Source organism: Panulirus ornatus, chromosome 5 (genome assembly GCF_036320965.1).
Source record: "Panulirus ornatus isolate Po-2019 chromosome 5, ASM3632096v1, whole genome shotgun sequence".
In the NCBI taxonomy this organism is placed as follows: Eukaryota; Metazoa; Arthropoda; class Malacostraca; order Decapoda; family Palinuridae; genus Panulirus; species Panulirus ornatus.
Genome location: NC_092228.1, coordinates 30,745,676 through 30,772,092, shown reverse-complemented (window position 1 = coordinate 30,772,092; position 26,417 = coordinate 30,745,676). Strand labels below are relative to the sequence as shown.

The window sequence follows — 26,417 nt, the reverse complement described above, 5'->3', positions numbered from 1 at the left end:
TGAATGAGTGTGTTAGCAGCTTTGATGCACGAGGAAGGGTTTTAGTAATGGGTGATTTAAATGCGAAGGTGAGTAATGTGACAGCTGAGGGTATAACTGGTGTGCATGCGGTGTTCAGAGTTGTAAATGGTGAAGAGCGTGCGAAGTTGTTTGCTGGATAAACACTGGTGACTGGGAATACCTGGTTTAAAAATAGAAATATACGTAAGTATACGTATGTGAGCAGGAGAGATGGTCAGAGGGCATTATTGGATCACGTCTTAATTGATAGACGTGTGTAAGAGAAACTTTTGGATGTTAATGTGCTGAAAGGGGCAGCTAGAGGAATGTGGAGGCGAAGGTGATGATTTCTAGAGGTTTTCAGACAAGAAGAGAGACTGGTTTGGGAGAAGAGAGTGGTGAGAATAAGTGAGATTGGTAAGGAGACTTGTGTGAGGAAGTACCAGGAAAAATTGAGTGCAGAATGGCAAAAGGTGAGAGCAAATGACGTGATGGGAGTGGGGGAGGAATATGGTGTATTTAAGGAAGCAGTGATGGCTTGTGCAAAAGATGCTTGTGGCATGAGAAAGGTGGGAGGTGATTAGAAAAGGTAGTGAATGGTTTTTAGTAAAAGAGAAAAGAGGCGTTTCGACGATACTTGGAAGAGAGGAGTGTAAATGACTGGGAGATGCATAAAAGAAAGCGGCAGGAGGTCAAGAGTTTGGTGCAAGGATTGAAAAAGAGGGCAAAGGATCTTTGTGTGAGAGAGAATTATTAAACTTTTGGAAGAATAAGATGATTTGGAAAGAGGTAAATAACGTGCGTAAGACAAGAGAACAATGGAAAGATCGGTGAAGGTGGCAAGTGGGGAGGTAATAACAAGTAGTCGTCAAACTCAGCTTTATCATGCAAGGGTCAGTTGGATGAATAAACGTTCAGTACAGTGGGTGACATCTAAGATTGTCTTCTTAAGCTGGGGATTGAAGAGTTAATCTGGCACAGACGAGACCACTGGAGGAGTGTCGTCGAGGACAGATCTCTCAGCCGTGTGAGCCACACACATTATACAAGCAGATACATACACAGACTCTGGTCTTCAGTGCAAACTGCCCAGCTGCTGATGTTACCACATCATTTCTCAAAAGATGTATGTACGGTAAGAGCGTGTGGGGCTTGAGAGTTATCTTGGACGACTGGAGAAATATACTCGGGTATTCCAAATGGTCGTTACACAATGATATTTACAGCCTTAATGACCCTAGCAGGCGATAGGCCTAAAGCCCGAATAACCAGTTAACCAACCAAGACACCTCAGTCTTGAACACCATCCCACCAGTCATACACGCATCTGAACACCACACTCCCCAGACATGTACGAGTTACATTTTCTCGTCTACCCTTTACATGAACACAAAAACAAACCTAAATCTCTTAATAAAGAAAAATTGAGAGCAAACTTATATAAGCAAACACCTGAGATAATTTCTAACATGTTTATCTAACTAAGAAATGTGGGTTATATGTATATATGTATTATATATATGTATATATGGCTGACATACTCTACGTAATAAGGCGTCTTTACATATGTGATCAGGTTACTCTTTTCCCCACAGTGGTTGACTTTGGTCACTTCTACTCAACGCTGGCAGAGTTAAAGCGATCAATGTCACATCATTTCTTACTTTGTAAAGATTTATCTTTGATTTTGACGAACCGAGTTGGCGTCAGGGAAAATCTAAGACTGAAAGATAATATTATTGGTAATAGGAAGGATGGAGGGTATTATCCTGTCGGCAATGTTTGTGAATCTTGCGGCGATATTCATTATGCTGGCTGAACAACTGGTAAGATGTGATACCCTTCATTACCTACACGTTAATCATGGTCTCTCTCTCTCTCTCTCTCTCTCTCTCTCTCTCTCTCTCTCTCTCTCTCTCTCTCTCTCTCTCTCTCTCTCTCTCTCTCTCTCTCTCTCTCTCTCTCTCTCTCTCTCTCTCTCTCTCTGCGTATCTCTATGTGTTTTACTTGTCATAATCACCTATTTGTAAACATCCGTTCCTACGGTACGGGGAGGGAGTTCTACACTCGCGCGTTCCATCTCTTGAACATTTCTACCATCATACAACATTCTAACCTTCTGTATCTTAACCACAATATCTTACCTCACACTCCTCCACTGCTTGTATACCTTCAGAGTTCCTCTTTACCTCACACACATCCACTACTCGTATGCCTTCAGAGTCCCTCTTTACCTCACACTCATCCACTACTCGTATACCTTCAGAGTCCCTCTTTACCTAACACTCATCCACTACTCGTATAGCTTCAGAGTTCCTCTTTACTTAACACTCATCCACTACTCGTATACCTTCAGAGTCCCTCTTTACCTAACACTCATCCACTACTCGTATACCTTCAGAGTCCCTCTTTACCTAACACTCATCCACTACTCGTATACCTTCCGAGTCCCTCTTTACCTCACATTCATCCACTACTCGTATACCTTCAGAGTCCTTCTTTAAATCTATACTGACAAGTTCCTTCTTTCATTTGATGTGATGTCCTCTGGTTGCTCTGTCCACAAGCCTCTCGAACAACTGTTTACTGTAGTTTTCAGCAAACTGGTTGAAAACATTAAAAAGTTTGATCAGTACCATGTCAGAAACATACAGATGATTAACTTGTTGCCATCAAACAACGGCAGACCAACCATTATCATTGCCATCAAACAAAGTCTAAGCAACCACAAGTGTTGCCATCAAACAACGGCTAAGCAAACATTATTGAAGCCATCAAACAACGTCTAAGCAACCACCAGTGTTGCCATCAAACAACGGCTGAGCAACCATCTTTCTTGCCATCAAACAACGGCAGAGGAACAATCATTGTTGCTATCAAACAACGGCTAAGCATACATTATTGTTGCCATCAAACAACGTCTAAGCAATCACCAGTGCTGCCATCAAACAACGGCTGAGCAACCAATATTTTTGCCATCAAACAACGTCTGAGAAACTATCATTGTTGCCATTAAACAACGACTGAGCAACCATCATTATTGCCATCAAACAACGTCTGAGCAACTATCATATTTGCCATCAAACAACGTCTGAGCAACCATCATTGTTGCCATCAAAGAACTGCTGAGCAACCATTTTTGTTGCCATCAAATAACGGCTGAACCACCAGCAGTGTTGCCATCAAACAACGGCTAAGCAACCTTCATTGTTTCCATCAAACAATGGCTGAGCCACCATCATTGTTGCCATCAAACAATGGCCGAGCAACCACCAGTTTTGCCATCAGACAACGGCTGAGCAACCATTATTGTTGCCATCAAACAACGGCTTAGCAGCCATGATTGTTGCCATTAAACAACAGCTGAACAAAGATCATGATTGCCATCAAAAACGGCTGAGCTACAATCATTGTTGCCATCAAACAACGGCTGAGCAACCATCATTGATGCAATCAAAGAACGGCCGAGCAAACATCATTGTTGCCATCAAACAACGGCTGAGCAACCATCATTGTTACCATCAAAGAACGGCTGAGCAACCATCATTGTTGCCATCAAACAAAGGCTGAGCAACCACCAGTGTTACCATCAAACAACGGCTGAGCAACAATTATTGTTAACATCAAACAACGTCTGAGTAGCCACCAGTGTTGTCATCAAACAACGGCTGAGCAACCACCGTTGTTGCAATCAAACAACGGCTGAGCAACCATCATTGTTGCCATCAAACAACGGCTGAGCAGCCATCATTGTTGCCATCAAACAACGGCTGAGCAACAACCAGTGTTGCCATCAAACAATGTCTGAGCAAACACCAGTGTTGCCATCAAACAACGTCTTAGCAACCACCAGCATTGCCATCAAACAACGGCTGAGCAGCCATTATTGTTGCCATCAAACAACGTCTGAGCAACCACCAGTATTGCCATCGAACAACAGCTAAACAGTCATCATTGTTGCCATCAAACAACGTCTGAGCAACCACCAGTATTGCCATCGAACAACGGCTAAACAGCCATCATTGTTGCCATCGAACAACGGCTGAGCAGCCATCATTGTTGCCATCAAACAACGGCTGAGCAACAACCAGTGTTGCCATCAAACAATGTCTGAGCAAACACCAGTGTTGCCATCAAACAACGTCTTAGCAACCACCAGCATTGCCATCGAACAACGGCTGAGTAATCATCTTTATTGCCATCAAACAACGGCTGAGCAACCATCATTGTTGCCATCAAACAACGGCTGAGCAGCCACCAGTGTTGCCATCAAAAAACGTCTGAGCAACCACAATTATTGCCATCGAACAACAAATGAGCAACCATTTTTGTTCCCATCAAACAACGGCTAAGCAACCACTAGCATTGCCATCGAGGAACGGCTGGAAAAACCATCATTATTGCCATCAAACAACGGTTGAGCAACCATCATTGTTGCCATTAAATAACGGCTGAGCAACCACCAGCGTTGCCATCAAACAATGGCTGAGCAACCATCATTGTTGCCATCAAACAATGGATTCGACCCCATCATTATGGCCATCAAACAATGTCTGAGCAACCATCATTGTTGCCATCAAACAACGGTTGAGCAGCCACCAGTGTTGCCATCAAACAATGGCTGTGCAACCATCGTTGTTGCCATCAAGCAATGGATGGGACCTGATCATTGATGCCATCAAACAATGTCTGAGCAACCATCACTGCTGCCATCAAACAACGGCTGAGCAACCACCAGTGTCGCCATCAAACAACGGCTGAGTAACCACCAGTGTTGTCATCAAACAACGGCTGAGCAACCACCAGTGTTGCCATCAAACAACGTCTGAGCAACCACCAGCATTGCCATCCAACAACGGATAAAAACCATCATTATTGCCATGAAACAATGGCTGAGCAACCATCATTGTTGCCATCAAACAACGTCTGAGCAAACACCAGTGTTGCCATCAAACAACGTCTTAGCAACCACCAGCATTCCCATCGAACAACGGCTGAGTAATCATCTTTATTGCCATCAAACAACGGCTGAGCTACAATCATTGTTGCCATCAAACAACGGCTGAGCTGCCACCAGTGTTGCCATCAAAAAACGTCTGAGCAACCACAATTATTGCCATCGAACAACAAATGAGCAACCATTTTTGTTCCCATCAAACAACGGCTAAGCAACCACCAGCATTGCCATCGAGGAACGGCTGGAAAAACCATCATTATTGCCATCAAACAACGGTTGAGCAACCATCATTGTTGCCATTAAGCAACGGCTGAGCAACCACCAGCGTTGCCATTAAACAATGGCTGAGCAACCATCGTTGTTGCCATCAAACAATGGATGCCACCCCATCATTGTGGCCATCAAACAATGTCTGAGCAACCATCATTGTTGCCATCAAACAACGGCTGAGCAGCCACCAGTGTTGCCATCAAACAATGGCTGTGCAACCATCGTTGTTGCCATCAAGCAATGGATGGGACCCGATCATTGATGCCATCAAACAATGTCTGAGCAACCATCACTGCTGCCATCAAACAACGGCTGAGCAACCACCAGCGTTGCCATCAAACAACGGCTGAGCAACCGATATCATTGCCATCAAACAACATCTGAGTAACCACCAGTGTTGCCATCAAACAACGGCTGAGCAACCATCGTTGTTGCCATCAAACAACGGCTGAGCAACAACCAGTGTTGCCATCAAACAACGTCTGAGCAACCACCAGCATTGCCATCCAACAACGGATAAAAACCATCATTATTGCCATGAAACCATGGCTGAGCAACCATCATTGTTGCCATTAAACAACGGCTGAGCAAAAAACCAATGTAGGCATCAAACAATGGCTAAGCAACCATTATTATTGCCATCAAAGTCTGAGCAACCACCAGTGTTGCCATCAAAAAACGGCTGAAGAACCACCAATGCTGCCATCAAGCAACGGCTGAGCAACCAGCTGTGTTCCCATCAAGGAACGGGTGAGCAACCATCGTTGTTGCCATGAAACAACGTCTGAGCAACCACAAGTATTGCCAATGAACAACGGCTGAGCAGCAATCATTGTTCCCATCAAACAACGGCTGAACAACAATCATTGTTGCCATCAACCAATAGCTGAGCAACAACCAGTGTTGCCATCAAAAAACGTCTGAGCAACCATCATTGTTGCAATCAAACAATGGCTGCGCAACCATCATTGTTGCCATCATACAGTGTCTTAGCAACCATTACTGCTGCCAGTAAACAACGGCTGAGCAAAAACCAGTGTTGCCATCAAACAATGGCTGAGCAGCCGTTATTGTTGCCATCAAACAACGTCTGAGCAACCACCAGTGTTGTCATCAAACAAGGGCTGAGCAACCACAAGTTTTGCCATCAAACAACGTCTGAGCAACCACAATTATTGCCATCGAACAACAAATGAGCAACCATCATTGTTGCCATCAAACAACGGCTGAGCAACCATCACTGCTGCCATCAAACAACGGCTGAGCAACAACCAGCGTTGCCTTCAATCAACGGCTGAGCAACCGATATTATTGCCATCAAACAACATCTGAGTAACCACCAGTGTTGCCATCAAACAACGGCTGAGCAACCATCGTTGTTGCCATCAAACAACGGCTGAGCAACAACCAGTGTTGCCATCAAACAACGTCTGAGCAACCACCAGCATTGCCATCCAACAACGGATAAAAACCATCATTATTGCCATGAAACAATGGCTGAGCAACCATCATTGTTGCCATTAAACAACGGCTGAGCAAAAAACCAATGTAGGCATCAAACAATGGCTGAGCAACCATTATTATTGCCATCAAACAAAGTCTGAGCAACCACCAGTGTTGCCATCAAAAAACGGCTGAAGAACCACCAATGTGCCATCAAGCAACGGCTGAGCAACCAGCTGTGTTCCCATCAAGGAACGGGTAAGCAACCATCGTTGTTGCCATGAAACAACGTCTGAGCAGCCACAAGTATTGCCAATGAACAACGGCTGAGCAGCAATCATTGTTCCCATCAAACAACGGCGGACCAACAATCATTGTTGCCATCAACCAATAGCTGAGCAACAACCAGTGCTGCCATCAAAAAACGTCTGAGCAACCATCATTGTTGCAATCAAACAATGGCTGCGCAACCATCATTGTTGCCATCATGCAGTGTCTTAGCAACCATTACTGCTGCCAGTAAACAACGGCTGAGCAAAAACCAGTGTTGCCATCAAACAATGGCTGTGCAGCCGTTATTGTTGCCATCAAACAACGTCTGAGCAACCACCAGTGTTGTCATCAAACAAGGGCTGAGCAACCACAAGTTTTGCCATCAAACAACGTCTGAGCAACCACAATTATTGCCATCGAACAACAAATGAGCAACCATCATTGTTGCCATCAAACAACGGTTGAGCAACCATCAGTGTTGCCATCAAACAACAGCTGAGCAACCATTATTGTTAACATCAAACAACGGCTGAGCAACAATCATTGTTGCCATCAAACAACGGCTGAGCAACCATCAGTGTTGCCATTGAACAACGGCTGAGCAAACATTATTGTTGCCATCAAACAACGTCTGAGCAACCACAAGTGTTGCCATAAACAACGGCAAAGCAACCATCGTGTTGCCATCAAACAACGGCTGAGCAACCACCAGTGTTGCCTTCAAACAACGTCTGAGCAACCACCAGTATTACCATCGAACAACGGCTAAACAATCATCATGGTTGCCATCAAACAACGGCTGAGCAACCACTGGTGTTGCCATCAAAAAACTGTTGAGCAGCCATTATTGTTGCCATCAAACAACGACTTAGCAACCATCAGTGTTGCCATTGAACAATGGCTGAATAATCATCATTGTTGCTATCAAACAACGACTGAGCAACGACTAGTGTTGCCATCAAACAATGGCTGAGCAACCATCATTGTTGCCATCAAACAACGTCTGGGCAACCACCAGTGTTGCCATCAAACAACTGCTGAACAACCGTCATTGTTGCCATCAAACAACGTCTGAGCAACCAAAAGTGTTGCCATAAACAATGGATGAGCAACCAACGTTGTTGCCTTCAAACAACGACTGAGCAACCTCCAGTGTTGCCATCGAACAACGTCTGAGCAATCACCAGTATTGCCATCGAACAACGGCTGAATAATCATCAATGTTGCCAGGAAACAACGGCTGAGCAACCACCAGTGTTGCCATCAAAAAATATCTGAACAATAATTATTGTTGCCATCAAACAACGACTCAGCAACCATCAGTGTAGCCATCGGACAACGGCTGCATAACTATCAATGTTGCCATCAAACAACTGCTGAACAACCATCATTGTTGCCATCAAACAACGGGTGAGCAACCACCAGTGCTGCCATCAAACAACGGCTGAGCAACCACCAGTGTTGCCATCAAACAACGGCTGAGCAGCCATCATTTTTGCCATCAAACAATGATTGAGCAAACACCAAATGTCGCCCTAAAACAACGGCTGAGCAGCCATCATTGCTGTCATCAAACAACGTCTAAGCAACCACCAGTGTCGTTATCAAACAACGATAGAGCAATCATCATTGTTGCCATCAAACAACGGCTGAGCAAGCATCATTGTTGCCATTAAACAACGTGTGATCAACCACTGGTGTTGCCATCAAACAACGGCTGAGCAATCATCATTTTTACCATCAAACAACGCCTGAGCAACCATCACTGTCGCCATCACACAACGGCAGAGCATCCATCTTTGTTGTCATCAAACCACAGCTTAGCAACCATCATTATTGCCATCAAACAACGGCTGAGCAACCACCAGTGTTGCCATCAAACAACGGCTGAGCAATCATTATTGTTGCCATCAAACAACTACTTAGCAACCGCAAATGTTGCCATTGAACAACGGCTGAGTAACCATCATTGTTGCCATCAAACAACGGCTGAGCAACCATCACTGGTGCCTTCAAACAATGTCTGAGCAACCACCAGTTTTGCCATCAAAAAACGTCTGAACATCAATCATTTTGCCATCAAACAACGGGTTAACAACCACCAGTGTTGCCATCAAATCCCGGCTGACCAGCCACCAGTGTTGCCATCAAACAACGGATGAGCAACAATCATTTTTGCCATCAAACTACGATTCAGCAACCACCAATGTCGCCATAAAACAACGGCTAAGCAAGCATCATTGCTGTCATCAAACAACGTCTAAGCAACTACCAGTGTCGTTATCAAACAACGATAGAGCAACCATCATTGTTGCCATCAAACAACGGCTGAGCAGTCTTCATTTTTGTCATCCAAAAAGGCTTGAGCAACCATCATTATTGCCATCAGACAACGGCAGAGCAACCATCTTTGTTACAATCAAACAATAGTTTACCAACCATCACTGTTGCCATTAAACAACGGCTGAGCAGCCACCAGTGTTGCCATCAAACAACGGCTGAGCAACCATTATTATTGCCATCAAACAACGACTGAGCAACCACAAGTGTTGCCATCATACAACGGCTGAGGAACCATCGTTGTTGCCATCAAACAACGGCTGAGCAATCATCATATTTGCCACCAAACAACAGCTAAGCAAACATCACCGTTGCCATCAAGCAGCGTCTGAGCAACCATCATTGTTGCCATCAAACAGCGGCTGAGCAACCATCATTATTGCCATCAAACAACGGCTCAGCTACCATTATTGTTAAAATCAAACAACGTCTGAGCAACCATCACTATTGCCATCGAACAATTGCTGAGCAAATATTATTATTGCCATCAAACAACGGCTGAACAACCATTATTGTTCCCATCAAACAACGTCTGAGAAACAACCAGTGTTGGCATCAAACAACAGCTGAACAACCATCGTTGTTGCCATCAAACAACTTTTAAGCAACCACCAATGTCGCCATAAAACAACATCTGAGGAACCATCATTGTTGCCATCAAACAATGGCTACGCAACCAACATTGTTGCTATCAAATAATGTCTGATCACCCATCACTGCTGCCATCAAACAACGGCTGAGCAACCATCATTGTTGCCATCAAAGAACGGCTGAGCAACCCCCATTGTTGCCATCAAACAACCGCTGAGCAAACACTATATTTACTACCGAAAAACGGCTGAGCACACATCACCGTTGCAATCAAGCAACGTCTGAGCAACCATCATTTTTGCGATCAAACAACGGCTGAGAAACCTTCATTATTGCCATCAAACAACGGCTGAACACTCACCATTACTGCCATCAAACAACGGCTGAGCAACCATCATTGTTGCCATCTAACAACAGCTGAGCAACCACCAGAGTTCCCATCAAACAACGGCTGAGCAACCATCATTGTTGCCATCAAACAACGGCTGAGCAACCATCATTGTTACCATTAAACAACAGCTGAGCAACCAACAGTGTTGCCATTGAACAACGGCTCAGCAACCATTATTGTTGCCATCAAACAACGTCTGAGCAACCACCAGGGTTGCCATCAAACAACGACTGAGCAACCATTGTTGTTGCCATCAAAAATCGTCTGAGCAACTCTTACTGTTGCCATCAAACAACGGCTGAGCAGCCATCATTTTTGCCATCAAACAATGATTGAGCAAACACCAAATGTCGCCCTAAAACAACGGCTGAGCAGCCATCATTGCTGTCATCAAACAACGTCTAAGCAACCACCAGTGTCGTTATCAAACAACGATAGAGCAATCATCATTGTTGCCATCAAACAACGGCTGAGCAAGCATCATTGTTGCCATTAAACAACGTGTGATCAACCACCAGTGTTGCCATCACACAACAGCTGAGGAACCACCAGTGTTGCCATCAAACAACGTCTGAGCAACCATCAGTATTACCATCGAACAACGGCTAAACAATCATCATGGTTGCCATCAAACAACGTCTGAGCAAACACCAGTGTTGTCATCAAACAACGTCTTAGCAACCACCAGCATTGCCATCGAACAACGGCTGAGTAATCATCTTTATTGCCATCAAACAACGGCTGAACAACCATCATTGTTGCCATCAAACAACGGCTGAGCAGCCACCAGTGTTGCCATCAAAAAACGTCTGAGCAACCACAATTATTGCCATCGAACAACAAATGAGCAACCGTTTTTGTTCCCATCAAACAACGGCTAAGCAACCACCAGCATTGCCATCGAGGAACGGCTGGAAAAACCATCATTATTGCCATCAAACAACGGTTGAGCAACCATCATTGTTGCCATTAAACAACGGCTGAGCAACCACCAGCGTTGCCATCAAACAATGGCTGAGCAACCATCGTTGTTGCCATCAAACAATGGATGCCACCCCATCATTGTGGCCATCAAACAATGTCTGAGCAACCATCATTGTTGCCATCAAACAACGGCTGAGCAGCCACCAGTGTTGCCATCAAACAATGGCTGTGCAACCATCGTTGTTGCCATCAAGCAATGGATGGGACCCGATCATTGATGCCTTCAAACAATGTCTGAGCAACCATCACTGCTGCCATCAAACAACGGCTGAGCAACCACCAGTGTTGCCATCAAACAACGGCTGAGCAACCGATACTATTGCCATCAAACAACGTCTGAGTAACCACCAGTGTTGCCATCAAACAACGGCTGAGCAACCATCGTTGTTGCCATCAAACAACGGCTGAGCAACCACCAGTGTTGCCATCAAACAGCGTCTGAGCAACCACCAGCATTGCCATCCAACAACGGATAAAAACCATCATTATTGCCATGAAACAATGGCTGAGCAACCATCATTGTTGCCATTAAACAACGGCTGAGCAAAAAACCAATGTAGGTATCAAACAATGGCTGAGCAACCATTATTATTGCCATCAAACAAAGTCTGAGCAACCACCAGTGTTGCCATCAAAAAACGGCTGAAGAACCACCAATGCTGCCATCAAGCAACGGCTGAGCAACCAGCTGTGTTCCCATCAAGGAACGGGTAAGCAACCATCGTTGTTGCCATGAAACAACGTCTGAGCAACCACAAGTATTGCCAATGAACAACGGCTGAGCAGCAATCATTGTTCCCATCAAACAACGGCTGAACAACAATCATTGTTGCCATCAACCAATAGCTGAGCAACAACCAGTGTTGCCATCAAAAAACGTCTGAGCAACCATCATTGTTGCAATCAAACAATGGCTGCGCAACCATCATTGTTGCCATCATACAGTGTCTTAGCAACCATTGCTGCTGCCATTAAACAACGGCTGAGCAAAAACCAGTGTTGCCATCAAACAATGGCTGAGCAACCGTTATTGTTGCCATCAAACAACGTCTGAGCAACCACCAGTGTTGCCATCAAACTAGGGCTGAGCAACCACAAGTTTTGCCATCAAACAACGTCTGAGCAACCACAATTATTGCCATCGAACAACAAATGAGCAACCATCATTGTTGCCATCAAACAACGGCTGAGCAACCATCAGTGTTGCCATCAAACAACAGCTGAGCAACCATTATTGCTGACATCAAACAACGGCTGAGCAACAATTATTGTTGCCATCAAACAACGGCTGAGCAACCATCAGTGTTGCCATTGAACAACGGCTGAGCAACCATTATTTTTGCCATCAAACAACGTCTGAGCAACCACAAGTGTTGCCATAAACAACGGCAAAGCAACCATCGTGTTACCATCAAACAACGGCTGAGCAACCACCAGTGTTGCCTTCAAACAACGTCTGAGCAACCACCAGTATTACCATCGAACAACGGCTAAACAATCATCATGGTTGCCATCAAACAACGGCTGAGCAACCACTGGTGTTGCCATAAAAAACTGTTGAGCAGGCATTATTGTTGCCATCAAACAACGATTTAGCAACCATCAGTGTTGCCATTGAACAACGGCTGAATAATCATCATTGTTGCTATCAAACAACGACTGAGCAACGACTAGTGTTGCCATCAAACAATGGCTGAGCAACCATCATTGTTGCCATCAAACAACGTCTGGGCAACCACCAGTGTTGCCATCAAACAACTGCTGAACAACCATCATTGTTGCCATCAAACAACGTCTGAGCAACCACAAGTGTTGCCATAAACAATGGATGAGCAATCAGCAGTATTGCCATCGAACAACGGCTGAACAATCATCAATGTTGCCATGAAACAACGGCTGAGCAACCACTAGTGTTGCCATCAAAAAATGTCTGAACAATCATTATTGTTGCCATCAAACAACGACTCAGCAACCATCAGTGTAGCCATCGGACAACGGCTGCATAATTATCAATGTTGACATCAAACAACGGCTGAGCAACTATCACTGGTGCCATCAAACAATGGCTGAGCAACTACCAGTGTTGCCATCAAAAATTGCATGAGCAACCATCATTTTTGCCATCAAACAACGGGTGAGCAACCACCAGTGCTGCCATCAAACAACGGCTGAGCAACCACCAGTGTTGCCATCAAACAACGGCTGAGAAACCACCAGTGTTGGCATCAAACAGCAGCTGAACAACCATCGTTGTTGCCATCAAACAACTTTTAAGCAACCACCAATGTCGCCATAAAACAACACCTGAGGAACCATCATTGTTGCCATCAAACAATGGCTACGCTACCAACATTGTGCCATCAAATAATGTCTGATCACCCATCACTGCTGCCATCAAACAACGGCTGAGCAACCATCATTGTTGCCATCAAAGAACGGCTGAGCAACCCTCATTGTTGCCATCAAACAACCGCTGAACAAACACCATATTTGCTACCGAAAAACGGCTGAGCACACATCACCGTTGCCATCAAGCAACGTCTGAGCAACCATCATTTTTGCGATCAAACAACGGCTGAGAAACCATCATTATTGCCATCAAACAACGGCTGAACACTCATCATTACTGCCATCAAACAACGGCTGAGCAACCATCATTGTTACCATCTAACAACAGCTGAGCAACCACCAGAGTTCCCATCAAACAACGGCTGAGCAACCATCATTGTTGCCATCAAACAACGGCTGAGCAACCATCATTGTTGCCATTAAACAACAGCTGAGCAACCAACAGTGTTGCCATTGAACAACGGCTCAGCAACCATTATTGTTGCCATCAAATAACGTCTGAGCAACCACCAGTGTTGCCATCAAACAACGTCTGAACAACCACCAGTGTTGCCATCAAACAACGACTGAGCAACCATTGTTGTTGCCATCAAAAATCGTCTGAGCAACTCTTACTGTTGCCATCAAACAACGGCTGAGCAACCATCATTGTTGCCATTAAACAACAGCTGAACAACCACCAGTGTTGCCATCACACAACAGCTGAGGAACCACCAGTGTTGCCATCAAACAACGTCTGAGCAACCATCAGTGTTGCCATCAAACAACGTCTGAGCAAACATCATGGTTGCTATCAAACAACGTCTGAGAAACCACCAGTGTTGCCATCAAAAAAAGTCTAAGCAACCATCATTGTTGCAATCAAATAACGGCTGAGCAACCACCAAGGTTGCCGTTAAACAACGGCTGAACAATCATCATTGTTGCCATCAAACAACGGCTGAGCAACCACCAGTGTTGCCATCAAACAATGTTTGAGCAACCACAATTATTGCCATCAAACAACGGCTGAGGAAGCATCATTTTTGCCATCAAACAACGGCTGAGCAAACACCAAGGTTGCCGTTAAACAATGGCAGAACAATCATCCTAGCTACCATCAAACAACGGCTGAGCAACCACCAGTGTTTCCATCAAACAACGGCTGAGCAACCACTATTGTTGCCATCAAACATCGTCAAAGCTATCACTAGTGTCGTCATCAAACAACGGCTGAACAACCATCATTGTTCCCATCAAACAACGTCTAAGCAACTACCAGTGTCGCCATCAAACAACGCTGAGCAACCATTATTGTTGCCATCAAACAACGGCTGAGCAACCAATTTTGCTGCCATCAAACAAAGTCTGAGCAACCACCAGTGTTGCCATCAAACAATGTCTGAGCAACCATCAGTGTTGCCATCAAACAACGTCTGAACAACTATCATTATTGCCATCAAGCAACGGTCGCTCAGCCGTTAAACAACAGCTGAGCAACCATCATTGTTCTCATCAAACAATGGCTGAGCAACCACCCGTGTTGCCATCAAACAATGGCTGAGCAACCATTTTTGTTGCCATCAAACAACGGCTGAACAACCACCAGTGTTGCCATCAAACAACGGCTGAACAACCATCAGTGTTGCCATCAAACAACGGCTGAGCAACCATCATTTTTATCATCAAACAACTTCTGAGCAACCACCAAGGTTGCCGTTAAACAACGGCTGAACAATCATCAATGTTGCCATCAAACAACAGCTGAGCAGCCACCAGTGTTGCCATCAAACAATGGCTGAGCAACCATCATTGTTGCCATCAAACAACTTCTAAGCAATCACCAGTGTCGCCATTAAACAACGGCTGAGCAACCATCATTGTTGCCATCAAACATCGGGTGAGCAACCATCAGTGTTGTCTTCAAACAACGGCTGAGCAACCTTTTTTGCTGCCATCAAACAGCGTCTGAGCAACCACCAGGGTTGCCATCAAACAACGTTTGAGCAATCACCAGAGTTGCCATCAAACAACGTATGAGCAACCATCATTGTTGCCATCAAATAACGTCTGAGCATTCCATCAATGTCGCCATTAAACAACGGCTGAACAATCATCATTGTTGCCATCAAACAACGGCTGAGCAACCGTTATTGCTGTAATTAAACAACTTCTAAGCAACCACCTGTGTCGCCATCAAACAACGGCTGAGCAACCATCATTGTTGCCATCAAACAACGGCTGAGCAGCCACCAGTGTTGCCATCAAACAACGTCTGATTAACCAGCAAGGTTGCCGTTAAACAACGGCTGAACAATCATCATTGTTGCCATCAAACAACGGCTGAGCAACCACCAGTGTTGCCATCAAACAACGGCTGAGCAACCGTTATTGTTGGAATTAAACAACTTCTAAGCAACCACCTGTGTCGCCATCAAACAACGACTGAGCAACCATCATTGTTGCCATCAAACAACGTCTAAGCAACCACCAGTGTCGCCATCAAACAACGTCTGAGCAACCATCATTGTTGCCATCAAACAACGTCTAAGCAACCACCAGTTTTGCCATTAAACAACGGCTGAGCAACCATTATTGCTGCCATCAAACAACGTCTGAGCAACCACCAGTGTTGCCATCAAACAACGTCTTAGCAGCCATCATTGTTGCCATCAAACAACGTATGAGCAACCATCATTGTTGCCATCAAACAACGGCTGAGCTACCATTATTGTTGCCATCAAACAAAATCTGAGCAACCACCAGTGTTGTCATCAAACAACGGCTGAGCAACCATCATTGTTGCCATCAAACAACGGCTGAGCAACCATCATTGTTGCCATCAAACAACGGCTGAACAATCATCATTGTTTCCTTCAAACAACGTCTGTGCAACCACCAGTGATGCCATCAAACAACGCCTGAGCAACCATCATTATTGCCATCGAACAACTGCTGAGGAACCATTATTGCTGCCATCAAACAATCAAACAAAGTCTGAGAAACCACCAGTGTTCTCATCAAACAACGGCTGAGCAACCATCATTGTTGCCATCAAGCAACGGCTGAGCAGCCATCATTGTTGCCATCAAACAACGGCTGAGCAACAATAATTGTTGCCATCAAACAACGTTTGGGCAACCAGCGGTTGTGGCATTGGTCTAAGATTTGACAAAGAATGATGATTATCATCAATAACTGGAGACTCTTACTTGAATATCACAGACGGAGAAAGCTTAAAGTTTCGGAAAACTTTGAAAGGTGCCAGGAGTACAGAATTAGACAATGCACTTGTAAAGTGGTTTAAGCTCCCACGTAATGAAGGTGTAAGACTTCTGGGGAGATGCTCATCAAGGAGGCCAAAATTTTTCATAGAGAACTAAAGCTGTGCTATGACTGTGACTATTGGCAAGGATGGTTACACAAGTTTAAGTGGAGACATGAAACTTCAGCACATAGTGTGTGCGGAGAAAAGCGTAGTGCTGACGCGGAACCTTGTAGCGTAACGTCGTAATAAAAGAATCGATAAAAGCTCAAATTTTCTATTAAACAACCAATACGTACAGGGCGAGAGTGAGTGGACAAACTGGCTGCCTAGCTGGAACTAACGCCGCAGCGCGGGCTGGCTGCTTCCACGATAACAGTAAAACATCAATAGTAACAAGAGTCGACCAAAGCCAACCACCAACCTATGGTCGTTCGTTATAACAATAAAACATCAATAGTAACAAGAGTCGACCAAAGCCAACCACCAACCTATGGTCGTTCGTTATAACAATAAAACATCAATAGTAACAAGAGTCGACCAGAGCCAACCACCAACCTATGGTCGTTCGTTATAACAATAAAACATCAATAGTAACAAGAGTCGACCAGAGCCAACCACCAACCTATGGTCATTCGTTATATTAATTACTCGTCACAAACCTGGACCAAGTTGGTGGATAAATTGGCACAGTTAGTGGCAGCGGAAAACTAATCCTCAGAACAAATGTATAATGATGACAAATGTGCTCTGTATTGGCGTTATATGCCACGCAAAATGCTTGCTCCATCTGATGTAACAAAAACAACTTGTTTGCAAGATTTGATGATTGTACTATTTCCTATTCTAAGCTTTGTTCTTCCTTTGATAACAAAGAAATATGTGTGTGGAATGAGCAGGCAAAACTAGGGGTCGGGAATATGTTTACATAGGGCGTTCCCTAAGGGGTCATTTCTGTTTACGGGCATTTCCTGTGATCCGGCAATGGTCAGGTCCCAAGACTGCCAGGTTAAAGAGGCTCAACCTGTACCGCATTATAAGAGGAATTATGATGAGCTGATAATGATGATGCTGGAGGAGCAGAGCAGAGCATTAGGTCCATGGCTACAGGGAAACTCTGGTAAGCTGATAATGGATATATCATGAAAGAGATCTCTTAAAAGAATATATTTCTGAATGGTTTGGCTAACGACCTTCTGAGAAAAAAAGCCTTTGGGAAACTGACTCCTGGTCAAAATTTTTTTGCAATATATTACGTGTTGTTTTCATGAGCCGTATGTCAGTGTTGTGCATGAAAGTGTCCACAGGTAGTGGGTGAGTGAGGCTGAGAAACGTTACCTTATCAGCAAGAGCGATGGCTGGGAACACCCACACGCACAAAGCCACTGCCGCCCACAGCCGCATATTGACGCTGACGAAGAAGAGTCCACGGTGGATACACGAGAGCTCTTGGCCCACACCCAGAGGTTCTACTGCCGGTGAGCGAGTCTCCTGGCTGGCAGGTACCAGAGCACCTGGATGTAAGAGCTGATGGGAGAGGCGGGAATAAAGGCCGTATTATGGGGACTAAGAACGCCTTGCTGCTGCTGGTCCTCTGCTGGCACTGTCAGCCGAGCCACTGACACACTGCACAACCACGACCCTCCTCCTGACCTCGTGCCCTCTCGTCATGTGAGAAGTCTTCAGTCAACACCTGCAGACCAGGAGCTGACAGACGATGGGGGCGAGATGATGTAATCATAAACACTGGCCACATATTATCTTGCGCCATAGCAGGTGGGTGAGAGACACAGATGACATCTGTGATGTAGTAACCAAGTCTACTTCCCCTGACACACGACCAGTCTTGTTTAACTATCATATTATATATATGTATATATATATATATATATATATATATATATATATATATATATATATATATATATATATATATATATATATATATATATATATATATATACATATATATATATATAATTTTTTTTTCTTTTTTTTGTCGCTGTCTCCCGCGTTTGCGAGGTAGCGCAAGGAAACAGACGAAAGAAATGGCCCAACCCACCCCCATACACATGTATATACATACGTCCACACACGCAAATATCCATACCTACACAGCGTTCCATGATTTACCCCAGACGCTTCACATGCCTTGATTCAATCCACTGACAGCACGTCAACCCCGGTATACAACATCGCTCCAATCCACTCTATTCCTTGCCCTCCTTTCACCCTCCTGCATATTCAGGCCCCGATCACACAAAATCTTTTTCAATCCATCTTTCCACCTCCAATTTGGTCTCCCTCTTCTCCTCGTTCCCTCCACGTCCGACACATATATCCTCTTGGTCAATCTTTCCTCACTCATTCTCTCCATGTGACCAAACCATTTCAAAACACCCTCTTCTGCTCTCTCAACCACGCTCTTTTTATTTCCACACATCTCTCTTACCCTTACGTTACTTACTCGATCAAACCACCTCACACCACATTTTTTCCTCAGACATCTCATTTTCAGCACATCCACCCTCCTCCGCACAACTCTATCTATAGCCGACGCCTCGCGACTATATAATATTGTTGGAACCACTATTCCTTCAAACATACCCATTTTTGCTTTCCGAGATAATGCTCTCGACTTCCACACATTCTTCAACGCTCCCAAAATTTTCGCCCTCTCCTCTATATATATGTATCTTTTTTTTGCTATGTCGCTGTCTCCAGCGTTTGCGAGGTAGCGCAAGGAAACAGACGAAAGAAATGGCCCAACCCACCCCCATACACATGTATATACATACAGGTCAACACACGCAAATATACATACCTATACATCTCAATGTACACATATATATACACACACAGACACATACAAATATACCCATGCACACAATTCACACTGTCTGCATTTATTCATTCCCATCGCCACCTCGCCACACATGGAATACCATCCCCCTCCCCCCTCATGTGTGCGAGGTAGCGCTAGGAAAAGACAACAAAGGCCCCATTCGTTCACACTCAGTCACTAGTTGTCATGCAATAATGCCCGAAACCACAGCTCCCTTTCCACATCCGGGCCCCACACAACATTCCATGGTTTACCCCAGACGCTTCACATGCCCTGATTCAATCCACTGACAGCACGTCAACCTCGGTATACCACATCGATCCAATTCACTCTATTCTTGCCCGCCTTTCACCCTCCTGCATGTTCAGGCCCCGATCACTCAAAATCTTTTTCACTCCATCTTTCCACCTCCAATTTGGTCTCCCACTTCTCCTCGTTCCTTCCACCTCCGACACATATATCCTCTTGGTCAATCTTTCCTCACTCATTCTCTGAATGTGACCAAACCATTTCAAAACACCCTCTTTTGCTCTCTCAACCACGCTCTTTTTATTTCCACACATCTCTCTTACCCTTACATTACTTACTCGATCAAACCACCTCACACCACACATTGTCCTCAAACATCTCATTTCTAGCACATCCACCCTCATGCGCACAACTCTATCCATAGCCCACGCCTCGCAACCATACAACAATGTTGGAAACACTATTCCTTCAAACATACCCATTTTTGCTTTCCGAGATAATGTTCTCGACCTCCACACATGCTTCAAGGCTCCCAGGATTTTCGCCCCCTCCACCACCCTATGATTCACTTCCGCTTCCATGGTTCCATCCGCTGCCAGATCCACTCACAGATATCTAAAACACTTTACTTCCTCCAGTTTTTCTCCATTCAAGCTTACCTCACAATTGACTTGACCCTCAACCCTACTGTACCTAATAACCTTGCTCTTATTCACATTAACTCTTAACTTTCTTCTTTCACACACTTTACCAAACTCAGTCACCAGCTTCTGCAGTTTCTCACATGAATCAGCCACCAGCGCTGTATCATCAGCAAACAACAACAGACTCACTTCCCATTATATATATTTATATATATATATATATATACATATATATATATATATATATATATATATATATATATATATATATATATATATATATATGTATATATTATTTTCTTTTATTATACTTTGTCGCTGTCTCCCGCGTTTGCGAGGTAGCGCAAGGAAACAGACGAAAGAAATGGCCCAACCCCCCCCAATACACATGTATATACATACGTCCACACACGCAAATATACACACCTACACAGCTTTCCATGGTTTACCCCAGACGCTTCACATGCCTTGATTCAATCCACTGACAGCACGTCAACCCAGGTATACCACATCGCTCCAATTCACTCTATTCCTTGCCCTCCTTTCACCCTCCTGCATGTTCAGGTCCCGATCACACAAAATCTTTTTCACTCAATCTTTCCACCTCCAATTTGGTCTCCCTCTTCTCCTCGTTCCCTCCACCTCCGACACATATATCCTCTTGGTCAATCTTTCCTCACTCATTCTCTCCATGTGCCCAAACCACTTCAAAACACCCTCTTCTGCTCTCTCAACCACTCTCTTTTTATTTCCACACATCTCTCTTACCCTTACGTTACTCACTCGATCAAACCACCTAACACCACACATTGTCCTCAAACATCTCATTTCTAGCACATCCATCCTCCTGCGCACTACTCTATCCATAGCCCACGCCTCGCAACCATACAACATTGTTGGAACCACTATTCCTTCAAACATACCCATTTTTGCTTTCCGAGATAATGTTCTCGACTTCCACACATTCTTCAAGGCCCCCAGAATTTTCGCCCCCTCCCCCACCCTATGATCCACTTCCGCTTCAATGGTTCCATCCGCTGCCAGATCCACTCCCAGATATCTAAAACACTTCACTTCCTCCAGTTTTTTTCCATTCAAACTCACCTCCCAATTGACTTGACCCTCAACCCTACTGTACCTAATAACCTTGCTCTTATTCACATTTACTCTTAACTTTCTTCTTCCACACACTTTACCAAACTCAGTCACCAGCTTCCGCAGTTTCTCACATGAATCAGCCACCAGCGCTGTATCATCAGCGAACAACAACTGACTCACTTCCCAAGCTCTCTCATCCCCAACAGACTTCATACTTGCCCCTCTTTCCAAAACTCTTGCATTTACCTCACTAACAACCCCATACATAAACAAATTAAACAACCATGGAGACATCACACACCCCTGCCGCAAACCTACATTCACTGAGAACCAATCACTTTCCTCTCTTCCTACACGTACACATGCCTTACATCCTCGATAAAAACTTTTCACTGCTTCTAACAACTTGCCTCCCACACCATATATTCTTAATACCTTCCACAGAGCATCTCTATCAACTCTATCATATGCCTTCTCCAGATCCATAAATGCTACATACAAATCCATTTGCTTTTCTAAGTATTTCTCACATACATTCTTCAAAGCAAACACCTGATCCACACATCCTCTACCACTTCTGAAACCACACTGCTCTTCCCCAATCTGATGCTCTGTACATGCCTTCACCCTCTCAGTCAATACCCTCCCATATAATTTACCAGGAATACTCAACAAACTTATACCTCTGTAATTTGAGCACTCACTCTTATCCCCTTTGCCTTTGTACAATGGCACTATGCACGCATTCCGCCAATCCTCAGGCACCTCACCATGAGTCATACATACATTAAATAACCTTACCAACCAGTCAACAATACAGTCACCCCCTTTTGTAATAAATTCCACTGCAATACCATCCAAACCTGCTGCCTTGCCGGCTTTCATCTTCCGCAAAGCTTTTACTACCTCTTCTCTGTTTACCAAATAATTTTCCCTAACCCTCTCACTTTGCATACCACCCCGACCAAAACACCCTATATCTGCCACTCTATCATCAAGCACATTCAACAAACCTTCAAAATGTTCACTCCATCTCCTTCTCACATCACCACTACTTGTTATCACCTCCCCATTTGCGCCCTTCACTGAAGTTCCCGTTTGCTCCCTTGTCTTACGCACTTTATTTACCTCCTTCCAGAACACCTTTTTATTCTCCCTAAAATTTAATGATACTCCCTCACCCCAACTCTCATTTGCCCTCTTTTTCACCTCTTGCACCTTTCTCTTAACCTCCTGTCTCTTTTTTTTACACATCTCCCACTCAATTGCATTTTTTCCGTTGCAAAAATCGTCCAAATGCCTCTCTCTTCGCTTTCACTAATAATCTTACTTCTTCATCCCACCACTCACTACCCTTTCTAATCAACCCACCTCCCACTTTTCTCATGCCACAGGCATCTTTTGCGCAATCCATCATTGATTCCCTAAATACATCCCATTCCTCCCCCACTCCCCTTACTTCCATTGTTCTCACCTTTTTCCATTCTGTACTCAGTCTCTCCTGGTACTTCCTCACACAAGTCTCCTTCCCAAGCTCACTTACTCTCACCACCCTCTTCACCCCAACATTCTCTCTTCTTTTCTGAAAACCCATACAAATCTTCACCTTAGCCTCCACAAGATAATGATCAGACATCCCTCCAGTTGCACCTCTCAGCACATTAACATCCAAAAGTCTCTCTTTCGCGCGCCTGTCAATTAACACGTAATCCAATAACGCTCTTTGGCCATCTCTCCTACTTACATACGTATACTTATGTATATCTCGCTTTTTAAACCAGGTATTCCCAATCATCAGTCCTTTTTCAGCACATAAATCTACAAGCTCTTCACCATTTCCATTTACAACACTGAACACCCCATGTATACCAATTATTCCCTCAACTGCCACATTACTCATCTTTGCATTCAAATCACCCATCACTATAGCCCAGTCTTGTGCATCAAAACCACTAACACACTCATTCAGCTGCTCACTAAACACTTTCCTCTCATGATCATTCTTCTCATGCCCAGGTGCATATGCACCAATAACCTCCCATCTCTCTCCATCAACTTTCAGTTTTACCCATATTAATCTAGAAGTTACTTTCCTACATTCTATCACATACTACCACAACTCCTGTTTCAGGAGTAGCGCTACTCCTTCCCTTGCTCTTGTCCTCTCACTAACCCTTGACTTTACTCCCAAAACATTCCCAAACCACTCTTCCCCTTTGCCCTTGAGCTTCGTTTCACTCAGAGCCAAAACATCCAGGTTCCTTTCCTCAAACATACTACCTATCTCTCCTTTTTTCACCTCTTGGTTACATCCACACACATTTAGACACCCCAGTCTGAGCCTTCGAGGAGGATGAGCACTCCCCGCGTGACTCCTTCTTCTGTTTTCCATTTTAGAAAGTTAAAAAATACAAGGAGGGGAGGATTTCTGGCCCCCCGCTCCCGTCCCCTCTAGTCGCCTTTTACGACACGCGAGGAATGCGTGGGAAGTATTCTTTCACCCCTGTCCCCAGGGATAATATATATATATATATATATATATATATATATATATATATATATATATATATATATATATATATATATATGTATATATATATATATATATATATATATATATATATATATATATATATATATATATATATATATATATATATATATATATATATATACATATATACATACACATACACACGCACATACACACACACACACACACACACATATACTTATATATACATATGAAAAAGGAAGAAATAATTTAGAAAACTGAAACTTATATATATATATATATATATATATATATATATATATATATATATATATATATATATATATATATATATATATATATATATATATATATATATATATATATATATATATATTTTTTTTTTTCTTTTTTTTTTTGCTTTGTCGCTGTCTCCCGCGTTTGCCAGGTAGCGCAAGGAAACAGACGAAAGAAATGGCCCAACCCACCCCCATACACATGTATATACATACGTCCACACACGCAAATATACATACCTACACAGCTTTCCATGGTTTACCCCAGACGCTTCACATGCCTTGATTCAATCCACTGACAGCACGTCAACCCCGGTATACAACATCGCTCCAATTCACTCTATTCCTTGCCCTCCTTTCACCCTCCTGCATGTTCAGGCCCCGATCACACAAAATCTTTTTCACTCCATCTTTCCACCTCCAATTTGGTCTCCCTCTTCTCCTCGTTCCCTCCACCTCCGACACTCTTGGTCAATCTTTCCTCACTCATTCTCTCCATGTGCCCAAACCATTTCAAAACACCCTCTTCTGCTCTCTCAACCACGCTCTTTTTATTTCCACACATCTCTCTTACCCTTACGTTACTTACTCGATCAAACCACCTCACACCACACATTGTCCTCAAACATCTCATTTCCAGCACATCCATCCTCCTGCGCACAACTCTATCCATAGTCCACGCCTCGCATCCATACAACATTGTTGGAACCACTATTCCTTCAAACATACCCATTTTTGCTTTCCGAGATAATGTTCTCGACTTCCACACATTCTTCAAGGCTCCCAGAATTTTCGCCCCCTCCCCCACCCTATGATCCACTTCCGCTTCCATGTTTCCATCCGCTGCCAGATCCACTCCCAGATATCTAAAACACTACACTTCCTCCAGTTTTTCTCCATTCAAACTCACCTCCCAATTGACTTGACCCTCAACCCTACTGTACCTAATAACCTTGCTCTTATTCACATTTACTCTTAACTTTCTTCTTTCACACACTTTACCAAACTCAGTCACCAGCTTCTGCAGTTTCTCACATGAATCAGCCACCAGCGCTGTATCATCAGCGAACAACAACTGACTCACTTCCCAAGCTCTCTCATCCCCAACAGACTTCATCCTTGCCCCTCTTTCCAAAACTCTTGCATTCACCTCCCTAACAACCCCATCCATAAACAAATTAAACAACCATGGAGACATCACACACCCCTGCCGCAAACCTACATTTTCTGAGAACCAATCACTTTCCTCTCTTCCTACACGTACACATGCCTTACATCCTCGATAAAAACTTTTCACTGCTTCTAACAACTTGCCTCCCACACCATATATTCTTAATACCTTCCACGCATATATACATACCTATACATTTCAACGTATACTTACATATACGTACACAGACATATACATATAAACACATGTACATATTCATACTTGCCGCCTTTATTCATTTCCGTCGCCACCCCGCCACACATGAAATGGAACCCCCCTCCCCCCCCGGCGTGCGCAACGTAGCACTAAAAAAAAAAAGTGGCCACATTCGTTCACACTCAGTGTCTAGCTGTCATGTGTAATGCACAGAAACCACAGCTTCCTTTCCACATTCAGGCCCCAAAAAACTTCCCATGGTTTACTTAAGCCTTTTCTTTCCACTTTTACAAAGATAAAAGCGGAAACAGAAGAAGGAGTCACGCGGGGAGTGCTCATCCTCCTCGAAGGCTCAGATTGGAGTGTCTAAATGTGTGTGGATGTAACCAAGATGAGAAAAAAGGAGAGATTGGTAGTATGTTTGAGGAAAGGGACCTGGATGTTTTGGCTCTGAGTGAAACGAAGCTCAAGGGTAAAGGGGAAGAGTGGTTTGGGAATGTCTTGGGAGTAAAGTTAGGGGTTAGTGAGAGGACAAGGGCAAGGGAAGGAGTAGCAGTACTCCTGAAACAGGAGAAAGTAAACT

General features: G+C 44.0%; 1 protein-coding gene across 1 annotated transcript in view; it reads right to left on the bottom strand.

The window, feature by feature from the left end:
• The window catches only part of LOC139748797 (uncharacterized), a 32,871-nt gene extending 14,391 nt beyond the window's left edge, over positions 1-18,480 (bottom strand). The window contains exon 1 of the mRNA XM_071662231.1: positions 18,181-18,480. Within this exon, the coding sequence (XP_071518332.1) occupies positions 18,181-18,246 (66 nt within the window). The 5' untranslated portion in view covers positions 18,247-18,480. The remainder of the gene's footprint in view (positions 1-18,180) is intronic.
• Positions 18,481-26,417: the final 7,937 nt, after the last annotated feature.